Source organism: Pan troglodytes, chromosome 16, assembly GCF_028858775.2.
Source record: "Pan troglodytes isolate AG18354 chromosome 16, NHGRI_mPanTro3-v2.0_pri, whole genome shotgun sequence".
In the NCBI taxonomy this organism is placed as follows: domain Eukaryota; kingdom Metazoa; phylum Chordata; class Mammalia; order Primates; family Hominidae; genus Pan; species Pan troglodytes.
This window is the reverse complement of record NC_072414.2, coordinates 65,320,930-65,336,353: the sequence shown is the minus strand read 5'-3', so window position 1 is coordinate 65,336,353 and position 15,424 is coordinate 65,320,930. Positions and strand designations below refer to the sequence as shown.

General features: G+C 56.8%; 1 protein-coding gene across 2 annotated transcripts in view; it reads left to right on the top strand.

Moving 5' to 3' along the window:
* Window positions 1-906: 906 nt before the first annotated feature.
* The window catches only part of HCN4 (hyperpolarization activated cyclic nucleotide gated potassium channel 4), a 49,136-nt gene continuing 34,618 nt past the window's right edge, over window positions 907-15,424 (top strand). The window contains exon 1 of one of the 2 annotated variants that reach the window (XM_016927172.4): window positions 907-2,379. In XM_016927172.4, the coding sequence (XP_016782661.1) occupies window positions 1,595-2,379 (785 nt within the window). In that variant the 5' untranslated portion in view covers window positions 907-1,594. The remainder of the gene's footprint in view (window positions 2,380-15,424) is intronic. The other variant, XM_063795259.1, reaches the window with a different exon arrangement.

Genomic DNA, 15,424 nt, shown 5'->3' with positions numbered 1-15,424 from the left:
GCGGGGGTTGGGGGGAAGGGGGCTGGGCTGCAGACTGGAAGGGAGTGGGGGCTGTGCAGCTGCTTGGGGGTGCAGGTAGGGGACTGGGTGGAACAGGAACTCACCCAGCGTGGGTCCACATAGTAGGTGTCATAATGTGGATGGGAACACAGGGAGAAGGGGCTCCAAAGCCAGTTCCAGAGTGCTGGGGCGTCCGAGGAGCCGGCCCAACCGCTCCCCGCTGCAGCCGGCTTGTCCCTTTCTCGGAACTACCGAGGGAGAGGCGCGTGCGGAGGTCGGCGTTCGGATCTCGCATCCGTCACTGTTGCCGGCGCATTTCCTCGAAGTCTTACCTCGAAGGGCTGGGTCCCACCCGCGCGCCCTGTGCGTGTCTCCCTGTTTCCCCACGCCCTCCTTGCCTGGCTGCTGCGAGGCTTTGCAGGGGAAAGACTGGCGCGGGGTTCGCACCCTGCCCATGTCACAGGAAAACCCTGGGAGCCTCCCCGACGCGGCGCATTTCCGGAAGCCCCCTCTCCAGGCGGGTTGCGGGAAGGCCGGGACTCTGCATCCAGACGAACCCGGTCGCCTCCCAAGAGGAAAGTCGGAGACCCAGCTGAGGGGCAAAAATGCCAGGGAAAGGCGAGCCCAGAGCTTGGTGATGGAGAAATTGGGAAGCCACCCCCCACCCTTCAATCTTAGGATGGGGAATTCGCAACTGAAGCCGGAGCTTCAGACTTGGGGCGCACTCCCAGCTTAGCCCAGGAAAGAGATTTAAGGGCGCAGCAGTGTGGATACCTCTCACCCCGGCCCCGAAGGTCTAGCGAGGGTCTAACCTGGGCCCCTTGCCAGGCCCGCCCCCCGCCCCTTTCCAGCCCCCGGCCCGTGCGCCGCTGCCCCTTTAAGAAGCCCAGGTAGGCAGGCCCGGCTGCTGGAGCCGCTCCTATGGCAACCCGCGAGCTGCGGCGGCTTCATGAATATTCCGGGGCGCGGGAGCCCCAGCGCTGCCGGAGGGCGCTTCGGGGGAGGCGGCCGCTGATGTAAGCCCGGCGGGTCGCTGGGCTCCGCTAGGTTGCGGCGGGAGCCCCGGGACGGGCCGGACGGGCCGGGGCAGAGGAGGCGAGGCGAGCTCGCGGGTGGCCAGCCACAAAGCCCGGGCGGCGAGACAGACGGACAGCCAGCCCTCCCGCGGGACGCACGCCCGGGACCCGCGCGGGCCGTGCGCTCTGCACTCCGGAGCGGTTCCCCGAGCGCCGCGGCCGCAGAGCCTCTCCGGCCGGCGCCCATTGTTCCCCGCGGGGGCGGGGCGCCTGGAGCCGGGCCGCGCGCCGCGCCCCTGAACGCCAGAGGGAGGGAGGGAGGCAAGAAGGGAGCGCGGGGTCCCCGCGCCCAGCCGGGCCCGGGAGGAGGTGTAGCGCGGCGAGCCCGGGGACTCGGAGCGGGACTAGGATCCTCCCCGCGGCGCGCAGCCTGCCCAAGCATGGGCGCCTGAGGCTGCCCCCACGCCGGTGGCGAAGGACGCGTCCCCACGGGCGGACTGACCGGCGGGCGGACCTGGAGCCCGTCCGCGGCGCCGCGCTCCTGCCCCCGGCCCGGTCCGACCCCGGCCCCTGGCGCCATGGACAAGCTGCCGCCGTCCATGCGCAAGCGGCTCTACAGCCTCCCGCAGCAGGTGGGGGCCAAGGCGTGGATCATGGACGAGGAAGAGGACGCCGAGGAGGAGGGGGCCGGGGGGCGCCAAGACCCCAGCCGCAGGAGCATCCGGCTGCGGCCACTGCCCTCGCCCTCCCCCTCGGCGGCCGCGGGTGGCACGGAGTCCCGGAGCTCGGCCCTCGGGGCAGCGGACAGCGAAGGGCCGGCCCGCGGCGCGGGCAAGTCCAGCACGAACGGCGACTGCAGGCGCTTCCGCGGGAGCCTGGCCTCGCTGGGCAGCCGGGGCGGCGGCAGCGGCGGCACGGGGAGCGGCAGCAGTCACGGACACCTGCATGACTCCGCGGAGGAGCGGCGGCTCATCGCCGAGGGCGACGCGTCCCCCGGCGAGGACAGGACGCCCCCAGGCCTGGCGGCCGAGCCCGAGCGCCCCGGCGCCTCGGCGCAGCCCGCAGCCTCGCCGCCGCCGCCCCAGCAGCCAGCGCAGCCGGCCTCCGCCTCCTGCGAGCAGCCCTCGGTGGACACAGCTATCAAAGTGGAGGGAGGCGCGGCTGCCGGCGACCAGATCCTCCCGGAGGCCGAGGTGCGCCTGGGCCAGGCTGGCTTCATGCAGCGCCAGTTCGGGGCCATGCTCCAACCTGGGGTCAACAAATTCTCCCTAAGGATGTTCGGCAGCCAGAAAGCCGTGGAGCGCGAACAGGAGAGGGTCAAGTCGGCCGGATTTTGGATTATCCACCCCTACAGTGACTTCAGGTAAGGGGCCACAGCGATGATCCTGTGGGTGCCCTGCGCGGTGGCAGGCATGCCTCCTCCTGACCCTGCCTCCCAGCCGGAGTTAACTTTCCTGCCTTGCGCTGGGAGCTCCAAGAGAAGCAGGGCGCCTCTAGGCTCCGAGACACCCCCAGGCCCCCTCCTGCACCGCGCTGGGGGAACTTTCCTCTGGGTTCAGTCACTCGTCTTCTCGGGTCTGGGCTGCATTGGAGACAGAATGAAAAGGTGTTCTGAGCCTGGCCTACCCCTGCCGGCAGCCAGGATAGGGCTCTGCCACCTTAAGCCACATATTCCTCCTCCCCCTTCAAGGCTGCAGAGTCAGGATGGCCATCCTAGAGGCAGCTCCGGGTCATTCAGCCTGCAGAGCAGGGCCATGAAGAGAGACAGACCTCTTAGCAACGGGCCAGCTCCTTGGGTACTGACAGCAGGCATTTATGTCTGCTTTCTGGTGCCCTGGGAAGCTGCGGCCGGGTCCCTGGAGGACCGAAGTCACTGGGGCCTCAGGCCGGGATGAAAACCCCCTGCACCCACGGTAACCCTGAGCTCAGCTCCTCATGCTGAGTGGTGGGCCAAGAGCAGGCACCCTGGGCAGCTGGCATCCAGAGCGGCAGGGCAGAATGACCTTGCTCATAGTGATGGGTGAAGATGCCTGGTGTTCTGACTGATGAGCAGCTGTCCTGTGCCCCATGCTTGTCCAGTGGCCCATCCATACCCCAGAGACCCAAGCTCCAGCATCTGCTTGGTCTCTCATGGGCCACTCGTGGGTCCCCAAACAAGGTATGACCGCCAGTCAGGGAGAGGGACCCTGCCCCCTTCCACATCACTTGAGTCGGATGCCACTGAACAGCAGATACCACTGGGAGCTTGTGGGCATATTTGTGCAAAAAGAGGGATTGTTGGTTGTTTCTAGGGTTGGGATCAGGGATGCCTTTACCTAAGTCAAGGTCCTAAGGTTCCCTAGTGCCCCTCTGGGCTTTCGTGATACATGAGATTGTGATGAAGGTCTGGGAAACACTTTTCAAGCTGGGTTTAATTCTCTCATTCTCTCTTTCTCTGGGCCCTGCCGCCTACTTATCTCCCTTCCTTGCCTACCTTAGTTGCCTGCCTATAAAAATGAGCATTTTGCCAACCCAGAGCCCTCTTGGCAAACTCCAGGGAAGCTGGGTTTGTAATGAGAGCAAAGCCATTTTCCATCCAATGAGAGAGATTTCTCGCACTGGGAATGACCAGTCAGACAACACTCGGTGGCTTAAAATAGGTAGTGAACAGAGCCCCTCCCCCCTTTTTTCCTTTGACAGACTGCTCTTCCTAACCCTAATATCTCCAGGGTTCCCATTCCCAGAAGACTAGGGAGACCAGAGGGCAGGCTAAACAGACAGCCATAGTCATTAAATTGTGTGAGCAAATGTGGGACCCTCCCATCAGGAACGGTGTCTGGGTTCCCAGTGCCAGGTTCCTGAAGAGTGGGCTTGCCTCTGGCCAGTACTGGGCCCTGAGGATCCCGGGCCGAGCTAGAGAGGAGTGAGCAGGAGCTATGTCTCCTCCACCCCCATGGGTGTCCTGGGTTTTTCCTCCTGTCTCTCAACTCTTCAGTGGTGGTGATAGGCAGTTCCAGTACCAACCCCTTGAGATTGTTGAAGGGCCCTCCCCGCCCTTGCCCAGGTCCCTGCTGTTTTTGTTGTCAGAAAGCATCTGTTCAGGGTTCTCATCACCAAGCCCATTGCCTGGGGAGCCTACAAGAGGCCAACCCCAGGCATGCCCAGCCTCCCTCAGCAGCAAGCATTGGCCGGGGACCTTTTGGATGCTGGGCCTGGCCCTTCCTATCTCCCTTACCTTAGAAGGTGGAGCGTGAGGACTGGGTTGATTTCATCAGATAGGATCCTTTTCCCCTTCCTGGTCTTACCCCATTCTGGTATGTCTGTCTGCAGTCCCCCTGCTGCAGAATCTCCCACTAACTGCAGGCTGCCTGGGACATGGCTGCAGGAGAGGGTGTGGGGATAGGGAAGCGGGGATACAGCAGAATTGTGAAATGGGCAATAGGAAAAGGGTCAGAGTGGGCTTTGAATTTGGGTTTGTGCAACAAGCAACAGGGACTGGTAGCTGCAAGTGGCACGTCCTCTTTGCACAGCCTTGTAGCTGTCTGGAGCTGGGTGGGGTGTAAGGAAAGAAATCCAAGAAAGACCATCTGAGTGTGTCTGGAGGAGCGGTGGCCATACCTTTCCTGCTTCTAGGCCAAAACAGCTAGTGTCATCCTTAGAATGTCAAACAGGCAAGAGCCTAGCTAATTCTTCTAAGCTTAGAAAACCCACCACTCAACCCCACCTAACCCACCGCACCCCGACCAGCACCCCCAGCCTTGGTCTCTAGAGTTTTAGCCATTGGCCTTGGGCCTCTATGTGTAGCCAATCGCCATTGCCCACCTCAGGCTTCGCAAGAGCTTCTGCAAGCATTGCTCAGGCTAGTCGAGGATTTATTCATCATTTTGACGGGCAGGAAGCATTGATCCAGCAGAATTGGTTTAATAAAGAATTGCCAGCAAACCATGATAGATTGAGTTTGCGGTTTGGAGTTCAGGGCTGGCTGTGATGGGCTGCTTCCGGCATCTCCCATTGCTGGGGGAGGAAGGCTGGGTGCCTTTTCCAGGGCAAGGGTGGGCTGTGCTTTGAGGGACCAGCATAACCTGAGCCATGGCTAATCATAGGCTTTTCTGGGCTACCTCTGCTTCTCATTACTCTACCTGCCCCCGATCCCACCCCCTAATAGAAAAGAAACCATGCCCTGGCCACCGCCATGGCTTCCCCAGGCTCCCTGGGCTTTTCTGGCTTCCCCTCCCCTCCAACTCCCCATCTGCCTTTTGAAACTTGTATTTGTGGTGTGTTAAGGGAAGAGGCCAGGATGCTGCAGCCCCTCAGGACATAGCTCCCCGGGCTCCTCCCCGAGGCTGGCTGGGCTCTTGGGTCCTGGATGGGTCCTTCCTTCCACACAAGCTGTGTCCTGGAGAACCTGGAAAAACAACAACAACAAAAAACATAGGTACTGGATAATCTTGTTTTTCTAAGAGGAGAGAAAGGAAATGGAACCCCAAGTGCAGATGTAGCTGGTTGTGTTCCTGGAAGCTGGTCAGGCTCAGGGAGTCAGCCTGGGTGTGTGTATCTAGGTGTCTGTCTGAGTGGGTGTCTGGGGGCTGTGTGGGTGGATGTGGAAGCTGGTGGGGAAGTCCCTGTGTGGAACGTCAGTTCTGGGATTGCTGCTGCGCCCCCAAAGCTGGCTCAGCCTTAATAATGGAGGCAGGCAGAAGCTTGGCCTTTCTCATCCCCCTGTCCCTACCCTCTCCTAGACTGAGCCTCCTGAAGCCATGAGGAAGGGAAGACGGGGGTGCTTAAAGTGTCCTTTCCTTGGGGCAGAAAGAGCTGGGCTCCAAAATCTTGGAAACTGGGCCAGTGGCCTAGCAGGTCCCAGGGGTGTCCTGAGCTGACTTCCTGCTGCTGGTCACTGGCACCCAGTCACTGCCATTACTCACCTCCCATCACCTCCCCAACCCTGACTGCTGTGGAGCCCTGTGTGGGTTATGAGCCTTATTTGAGCCCCAGTTTTCCCATTTAGAAAATGGGAATCTTGTTGCCTGTTGCCATGTCAAGCACAAATTGTATAACTGTGGTCGCCCCGCCGAGGTGAGAAGCTGCAGTGAGCTGTCAGAGGAGCCGTGATGCTGTTGTGAACCACACCTCCCCTGTCCTCACAACTTCCTTTCCTTGGTTTTGGGAAGATCACAAGGGCCTCTGTCCTTGGCTGAAGCAGGGGTTGTGAACCTTCTTGGGGTCAGACATTTTACTCCATCCAGAAGGATACCTGGGTGTCCAGACACATAGAGTGTGGCACTTAATTTCTGGTGTCTGTGGCCCCCTAAGTTGAGGACCATCTGGGAGCTCAAGGTTGTGAACCCCTCTCTAGGCCATCCCAGAAGAGAGCCTGGGCCTGGTGAGAGGCAGACACTCACCTTCTCTGGAGCCTGGCAGTGGGGGTCCCTCTGCAATCTGGGGCTTGGGCCTCCCATTGCCAGCAGGATGGAAACAAAAACAGGGCTCAGAGTTAGATGCCTGAGGGGGGAAAAGGGGTTCTGCCTGGGGACTGGTTTCTTTTCTATTTCCTCAGTCCTACCCGCTCCCACCTTTCTCACTTTGAATCCTGGAAAGGACTGTTCTGGCAGGAGGTGGCAAGGAGGAAGAGGCAGCAGCCTGACTCTGGGTCTGGGGGTTCCGAGGCCCCTTCTTTGCTGGGCTTTCCTGGGGCCATTACCCAGGAATGTTGTTAGGACTCTCAGTGTGCAAAGCCAGGCGGAAAGGAGCCGCAGGCTGTGTTGGAGGGGGAAGGGTGCCTAGTTGCAGAGGGGAATTCCAAGGTGAGCTGCCTGGGCTGTGCTATCAGCTGGCACAGTGGGCAGCAGGGCTCTCTCTGGGGATGAGATGTGTCCCACCTGACAAGGCAGGGGCTGCTGGAGCTCAGGACCGAGGTGCTTCCAGGATGCTGGATGCACAAAAACCCGATAGGGGCAGAGGGCCAGGATCCCCATACTGCCTGGCTAGAGAGGCCTCGGCTCCAGGTTCTCCCTGCTGCAAGGCTCAAGTTCCTGGTCTGGTGGCTACATGATAAGGATGGGGGTTACCTTCTCCCCTGCTTGGCCCTCCCACACTGGTTCCCTTAGCTGCTGTGAGCTTCGAGGGTTTTGGGCTGCCAGGTAGCTGCCTGCCTCACATAGGGAGTTTCCAACTGTGCTGACCTGTCTCCCTGTCCATCCACCCTCCTCTCCCATGCTTTAGGGCCCAGTGTCCCCAGGGCCTTGTGGGATGCTCTCTCAGGCCACCCTGGCCACCATCCATCTCTTCCTGGCTGACCACCTTGTGGCATTTGGACGGAGCTCTGTGTTTGTTACAATGCAGCTTGTCCTGCTGTAATGTCATCCGACTCACCCGGCGATCTTGTTCAATACAGATTCTGATTCAGTAGGTCTGGATGGGGCCTGAGATGCTGTATTTCTCATTAAGCGCCCAAAGATTGCTAATGTGGCTGGTGTCCAGACCAGGACCATGCTTGGAGTATTGAGGTTACTGTTCATGCGCTTGTTCCATGCTTAGCCCAAGCTCCCAAACTGAGCTCCCTGAGGGCAGAGCTCCGTTTTATCTCTTTGGCCTCAGAGCCTGTGGCCTCTATCCCCAAGCTCAGCATGGCAGGGTGAAGTCTGTGAACTGGGCTGAGCCAAGTCACAGAGGTCTGCCTGCCAGCGTGGGGATGTGGGATTCATAGCTTGCTCTTCCTCCTTTCCTGCACTGCTGCTTGGACGCTGCTGGTCCTGCATGCTGGCTTTTGGGATGGGTGTGAACAGGAAGAAGCTGGGTGGTCAGAGGACCCTCATTAATCCATCCTGTCCCACCACTTTTGCAGCTTTTCTCCCATCCAAAGGGCCAGAGGGGTGGGCCTGGCTGGGGAGAAGGCGCAGGGAGTACTGTGACTGCTGCATTGCAATGAGATTTCTGGAAAGGAGCAGATGTCGGTATGAGCGCAGAGGTGACTGAGCAGGGGAGCCAGTGGCTCTGACAGGGGCCAGCTGAGAGGAGGACAGAGGCATCCAGGCCTTCTTCCCAATCTTATATCCTCCTTCCCTGCCCCAGGCTATGGCCAGCAGCCTCCCCTGGGGGCTCGGCTTGCTTGTCACTTCTCCCTGCCCCTTCCTACCCTGAAAGGCATTAGCTTCCATACAAATGATGGGGCTGACAAGTGTCATAGCAGCCTGAGTGGCCGTTGTGCCTGCCACAACACTGACCACCGTGGAGGAATTCACTCAGAGCAGAAGGTCCAGCCCCAGTCCCCTGGGGGCTTGTCTTAGAACCGAGGAGGCAGCCGGCTCCTGCACAGACTCACTTGGCTCAAGGGCTCTTACAAAGCTGCGACTGCCAGTTGCTAATTAATAGAAGGGCTACTGAGGCCGGCCAGACAGTCTTGCTTTCGCCCAGGGGATGCTGAAGAATTCACGTTTCCCAGACAGAGAGGGCCATGGGCGGGCAGGGGCATTGTGTTGGCTTTGGAGAGGATGTTCTCTGCCAGCTAGGCTTCTTTACTGAGGAGGCATTGCCAGGGCCCTAGAAGTCTGCAGTCCCAAGGGCTAGGAAGGCACTGGGAGACACTGTACCATCAGCACCCACTCGGATCTGAGGTGGGAGGCAGCACAGAGAGGTGGTGAGCTCCCCGTCACCGTGGGCGCTCAAGATAAGACTGGGCAGTACTTCGATCAGAGGTTGCCAAGCAGCATCCCTTGCACCACATACAGCACCCAGATGTGCTCTGTTTGGCCAGCATAGTGTGTCATAACAAATCTGAGCCAATGTTTTTAAATGGAAAGATACAACATGAAAATATGGCTCTCGGGCTTCTCTTGAAAAACTGGAAACCCTGGCAGCCCTGGCCCCACATTCCCACTCCACAGCGGGGAGCTGAAGGAGACACTAGAGGCTGCCTCCTTTACATTGGCTTTTGCTCTGCAGTTGTGCAGGTCCCCAGCTGTCGCTAAGGCCACTGTCTTACACCCAGCCACGTCATTCATGCCATTTAGCTGCCTGACCCCTGTAGGCTTCGGAGTTTACAGCCCTAGACTCAAATCAACAGAGACTAAAGCCAGGTGGGTTCACAGATCAGTAACCACCATTTACAAAGCACCTACCATGTGCCAGGCTGTGCTAGAAGCTCTATATCTCCCATTTCATTTATTCTTCACGATGGCCTCCAAATAGTTTTATATCCCCAACTTACAGATAAGCCTCCGACGAGGAAAGGAGAGAGAGAGAGGTCCCCCAAATCATGCAGCCATGAATATCAGAACTGGAATTTGACATTCCTCCTTCTTTTATGTTAGTGTTTAAAAAATTTAATTACACAAGTAATTCAAGAAAACATTCTCCTGAGAATTAAAACGTCGAGGAGGGGCTCAGAAAGGGATAGTCAGCAGGCACAGAAAATCGATCAGGTGTCAGAATATCAGATCTGGAGAGGCCTTAGCAAGCCCCTGGCCTGGAGCCTTTGTTTCATAGATGGGGAGTAGAGGAGCAAAGATGGGGAGCAACTGGCTCAAGGTCACAGAGTATGTCAGAGGCGAAACCAGAGACCAAGTGGGTTGTGTAACGTCTTGTCTGCAAAGGTCTTCAAGCTTAAATCCACCCCCAGCTTCGCAGCCAGAGGGTTCACAGGGAAGGCTTTTCCTGAATGGTCCTATCAGTTGGAGCTTTTTCTTGTCACTCTAGCTTCATACATATCTTTCTGGGATGATAGATATTTTCAGGATCCCATCAAAATTAAGCTGCTCCCATGAGAAGGGAGTCTTCCCCTTTCTGAAGATGCAGAGTCTGGTGGCTGGGACATGCTGTCCTGACCCCAGATCTGGGGATGCTGTTTCTGAGGATGCTGGGCTGGGATGCCAGCTCACCTCCTCTTCCTGGGCAGGTCCTGACTGCTAGAGACCTTTGGGGTTTGGGGACCATATCCGGGTGCCATTAATGCCCCTGTTCATGGATGGCGGTGATTGGGGTTCAGAGGAGAAGGGGCAAGTGTCCAGTGGTATCTTTCTCTGATCCACCAGAGAAATGGTCACGTGATCTATTCATGATAGACTTCAGAAAAGTCAAGAAGTGGGGTTGATCTGTGGTTTAGGACTCAGTGTGTGACCAGAATCAGGGCTTATTCTGTGACCATGGCTAGAACTCAGCTTCTGACAATGGTCGGATCTCAGTGTGTAACCAGGATTGGGGTTCAGTCCGTGGCTGGGGTCAGGGCTAAGTCTGTGGCCAAGGGAAGGGTTTGGTCTAGGGTCAGGAACTGGCATCCTTGTGCAAAGCCTTTGAGCCAATTTCGGTGCCCTTGCTGAGGTACCAAGGCTCGGGACTCTACCTTCGTGCCCCGCCCCCCTTTAGGAAGCTCTCCCTAAGTTCCCTGAGCTCCTACACCTCTTAGTATCTGAGCCAGCTGCCTCTGGTCCTCTCTGGGAGGTAAAGTACAAATTATAAATAAACAACAGAGCCACCACTGCCGACGCCAGAGCCACCAAATCTCACACGTGACAGCTCCCCACCCAACTCTGCTCTCTCATCGTTTGGGGCTGGTGTTTGGTGTTCTCAGCCAGGCAGCAAGCTCAGGTGCCCTCAGGGTCAGGGCTGGACCTCGAGCCGTGCCGGCTGGATAGGGGGACTCCCTCCACCCACTGCTCCCCCAGCTCTGGGCTACCACAAATTGCAGAGCAAGCAGCGGGGCCTCCAGGTCTGATCACGGCAGCTGCGGGGGCCTGATAATTGGCTGCTGATGATTTTGTGTCTGTCTAAGCATTTATCTGTGTGGGTGGATGTGTTATGTCTGCGTGAACGAGGCTTTCAGAAATTAATACATAATGGGGGCTGGCTAATACATTATCCTCTGGGCTTGGAGAGAGGCAAGCTAAGGGAGTCATGCCCTCCAGAATACCATATCACCCATTCCAAGACTGCTTTCACTATTAAGGGTGCTGGAGGTGGCAAAATGGAGAGTAGGGTTCCACTTCTGGTTCATGGGAGGGCAGATGAGCAATAGATCAATATGGATTGATGGTCAGGGAAGGCATCCTGGAGGAAGTGACTCTGAGCTGGATCTGAAGGAAAGAGAGAACCACTCTGTGCACTTTCTTGGAAGCTTAAGCTAAGGGCCGCCTGGCTGGGGTGGGTGTTGGCAGGTGCTGGGGGCTGCTTATTCAGAACCTGCCTCCTTTAACCTGTACTCCTTAGTCCCTGCCCTTCACCCTTGAGGACTCTGAGTGGGCTGCCTGTGCTGCCATCTGAGTACGTGTGGTGTGTTTGCCAGTGTGTATGTGTGCACCCTGGTCCTAGGTGCACAGCCTTTGAGAAGACTCGCTTCTCCTGCCTTACTAGGCCCAGAAGGCAGGTGTTGCCTGCAATAATGTCACTGAGCGTGTGGCCTGGAGCCCAGAAGTAATTACCCTGCAGTTCCCCGTTGGAGGCTAGAGCAGCCCCTGTTAATGATTAATGTGAGTCCCCAGCCACTGTATGCCAAAGTCAGCCATGGGCTTCTCCCACCTCCAGTATCTTCAGAGGATGTGAGGGCACTTGTTCCTTTCCCCAAAGACAGGAAAGACCCTCAGGTCCACAGGTCCCGTTCATGCCATTAGCACCTTTTAGAAGAAACTTGGTCCAGCAGGGGAGACTGCCCCTGGGGCCTGGCTTCCTGCAGTGTGGGGGCCGGCCCGCCCCAGAGCCCTGGGTCCTCCATCTTGAGCCAGCCTGCCCAGAACTGCCCACCCCTCCCACCCTCAGCTTCCCCTCCTGACCCTCATCCTGTTCTGCTGGGTGACCTCAGCAAGCTCCTCTCCTCTCTCAGTGTCCAGGGTCGGGCCTCAGTATGAGGCTGAAGAGAGCAGAGCTAATTGGCCAAATAGGTATTGAGTCCTGAATCCTGACCCCATTAGCACAAATAGAGCCAGCAGGGCAGGGACAGCGCTGCCGACCAGTAGAGCTTTTGAGAATCTCCCTCCCTCTTTCTGGCTCTGTCACCGAGGTCCAGCCAGTCATGATCCTAGAGTTCTGCAGTCCCTGGGGGCCAGGGACACGTGGAAGATCTCTTACCTAGGGGCCTTGTTTTGTGGAGGCTTTGTCGGCCCTTGTCCTGGGGAGCGGGGCTGGGGGTCTTCCTGGCACGTTATATCATATTGGTGAGGCCTCTTGAAGGCCCTCCCTCCATTAGGTCATGGCCTCCGTGGATGGAGGCCAGGCTTTCTTTTCTTTGTTTCCGGGGCATCCTTCCCGGGAAGTGATGCAGCAGGAGCTTAATGAAAATGAACTGAAATGCCATCTGGGAAAGGGCCTCAACCATGCTCTCCTCCCAGCCTCCCCTCCTAGGGAGCAGTCCCCTCCTGGAAGCTCAGACCTGGCCTCAGAAGAGCTCAGAGTGTGAGGACCCATGCAGACTGCAGGGCACACTAGATGACTGTGGGTGGAGGGGCCCTGTGGGACAGGCCAGCAGGATCATCTACTCTGGGATTGGCAGAGGAAGGAAACAGGAAAAGCTGTTCAACGTGTCCCAGAGGCTCTGGGGCATCATCATCCTGTTGGGTTGCTCTGTAGCTCCTGGGGACAGAGTCTAGGGGACAAGCCTATGAATCCTACTAGTAGAAGACTTGGCTCTGTGCTGCCCAGCTGTGTGGACTTAACTGAGGCCTCACCTCTCTGAGTCTTGCTTTCCTCCTCTGAAAATGGGACCAGAGAGGGGTTGGGTGTTAGCAAGATCCCAAAGCCTGAATTGGCAGCCGCTGAAGAGTCATCTGGGTGCTTATGTGATCATGGATGTTTGGGCTCCCTGGGTGAGGCCGGGCAGGTAGAGTTTTAGGAAGCACCCAGGTGATTCTGCCTCCATCACTTTGGGAGCCAATGAGCTGGGCATCCCCAAGCCCCCATCTGCACTAACAGCCTGCAGTTCTCTGATTGCTCTGCATTTGCCTTAGTCCTACGGTGGCTCCCCAGAGCTTAGGGTAAAATCCTGCCTTCTTAGCCCAATATCCAACCCCATTGGTAATAGGCCTCCCTCTCCAGGGAGCTTTTATACCTTTTTTTTCCTTGTGGGTTGTGAGGAGTCAAAATCATAAAATTCTGAGGCCAGAAGGGACCTCAGAGAACATGGCCCCACTCACCTTCCTTGTTAGACTGTGTTTTCCTGGAGAGAAGGCAGCACGTTCCCTCCAGCTCTGTGTCCCCAGATGCCCCAGAGAATCCTTGTTGTTTGGCCCCAAGCTCCATCCCATCAAAAAGGGATGGTGTAGACCCTTGCAGAGTCAGTATTTAGCTACTCTTTATAGGGAAGCCTTCCTATGGCCTCCTTGTTAGCCCCTTCTATGACCAATGCTGCCTGCCTTAAGAAGTTCTGCCCCGGGTCAGGCACTGTGGCTCACTCCTGTAATCCCAGCATTTTTGGAGGCTGAGGCAGGAGGATCACTCGAGCCCAGGAGTTAAAGACCAGCCTGGGCAACATGGAGAGACCCTACCTCTACAAAAAAAAAAAAAAAAAAAAAAAAAAAAAAGAAAAGAAAGAAAAATTAGCTGGGCATGGTAGTGTGTGCCTGTAGTCCCAGCCACTCCAGAGGCTCAAGCAGGAGGGTGGCTTGAGCCCAGGGAGGTCGAGGCTGCAGTGAGCCAAGATTGCACCACCACACTCCAGCCTGGGCTACAGAGACCCTATCTCAAAAAAAACAAAAAAACAAAAAACAAAGACGTTCTGCCCCAAATCCATTTCCAGTGCTTCATGTTGCCCCTCAAGCCTGTTTCCTCCCGCTGCTGGCAGTGCCTTCCTGTGTGAGCAGGTGAGCTCTCCCACCTAATTTCCCCAGAGGGTGTGCTCCCGTGCTACTCCACAACAATGTTCTATTTTTGCTCCAATCTCCTGAGTGGGAGGACAGAAGGTTCCTGGGGGAGTGGTGTTGGAGCCTTCTTTGATTCTTGTAAGCTTGACTGAGAGGTTCTCCAACTGCTTGTTACCTCCCCCATCTTCCCCAGTGGTCTTGTCCACTGGGTGAAGCACAGAGAGGTTAGGCCCTGGCCTGAGGGAACATGCATCCGGGCAACTTGGAGCACTGCGGAGCAGATGTCCCCTGCTGTGCAGTTTGGCGGTGTGTGTGTGTGTGCATGTACATGTTCACTGGTGTGTTTCTGCATATGCAACATAGTGTCTGCAGAGGAGGAATTAGCCCATCAGATAAACAATGGGTTTTCATCTCAAAATATTTCTTTTGCCCAGGCCTGTTCTCACTGTGCTGTTGAGAAGGTGCGGTTGCAGTCCCTTTCTCAAGGAATTCTCTTCCTCTATAACTTTCCCAGCCCCTCATGTACTCTGGAAGAGCCCTGAGTTCTCAAGCTGGCATTCAGGATGTCTCCCACATTCTCTTCAGAGCTGGGAGCTGAGGTGTCAGGGTTCCCTGAGATGCGCGTTCTTCCGTGAGTGAGCTGTCGATCTGGCCAGCTGCCCTTGGCTGACCTCTTTAGCCTCTGCACTGCAGAGATTCATGGAACTCAGCATATCTTTAGAGATGTCTAGCTCCATCCTCGTGTTGTGCCAATGGGGAAACTGAGGAAGAGACAGTGAGAGGAAGGGACTTATTCAAGGTCACACAGCAAGTTAGAGACAGGGACAGGACTAGAACTTGAGAATCTCAGGCCCCTGACCCAGACACCTTCCATCGCATAGCATGGGCCTCTTTCCTGTAACCCCTGGCCTCTAGCCACAGTGCTGTCTCCTGACCAGTGGACCTACTTGGGTGCCTGCATCCTCTTTGAGGCTTTAGTACCCAACAGGGCATGCTGCCCCCTGCTCCTTTCTGGAGCAAGCCTGGCTGAATTTCTCCTCCCCTCTGGCCATCCCCAGCCTAAGGGATACAGAGTCAGAGATTCTGCATCAACCCTCTTATTCCCTTCCCTTGGCTCATGGCCCCATCTGCCCATGGAGCTGGCCTGGATTTTCAGCTCCCCTGTGGGGTGGGTCTGTCCATCCTCTATACTGAGGGCTTCTTGAGGTGGGACCATTTGTGTCCCTCAGGATCCTCCTAGCTCTCAGGCCAGGACCTGCATCTTAATGGCCATAGAATGATGATGATGATGATGATGGGGATGATGATGATGGGGATAATGGCCCACTTGAATTGAGTATTTATGCCATATAGCATATTGTAAATATTATCTCATTTGGTCTTCCTAGACTCCTGTGAGGTGGGGATTAATGTTCTCATCCTGCACATTAGAAAACAGGCTCAGAGAGGTTAAGTGATTTGCCCAAGGCCTCACAGCAGAGCACCTAGCCACCGCACATCTACAATAGCCTGGCCACACCGAAATGTGGTCCCTGCACCAGCAGTCTCAGCATCACCTGGGTGCTTGTTAACAGTGCAGATGTTGGCCCCACCCCACAGCCGACTGAAGTCCACCAAGTCTGCAGCTCAGAAAGTCCCCAGGTGATGTGT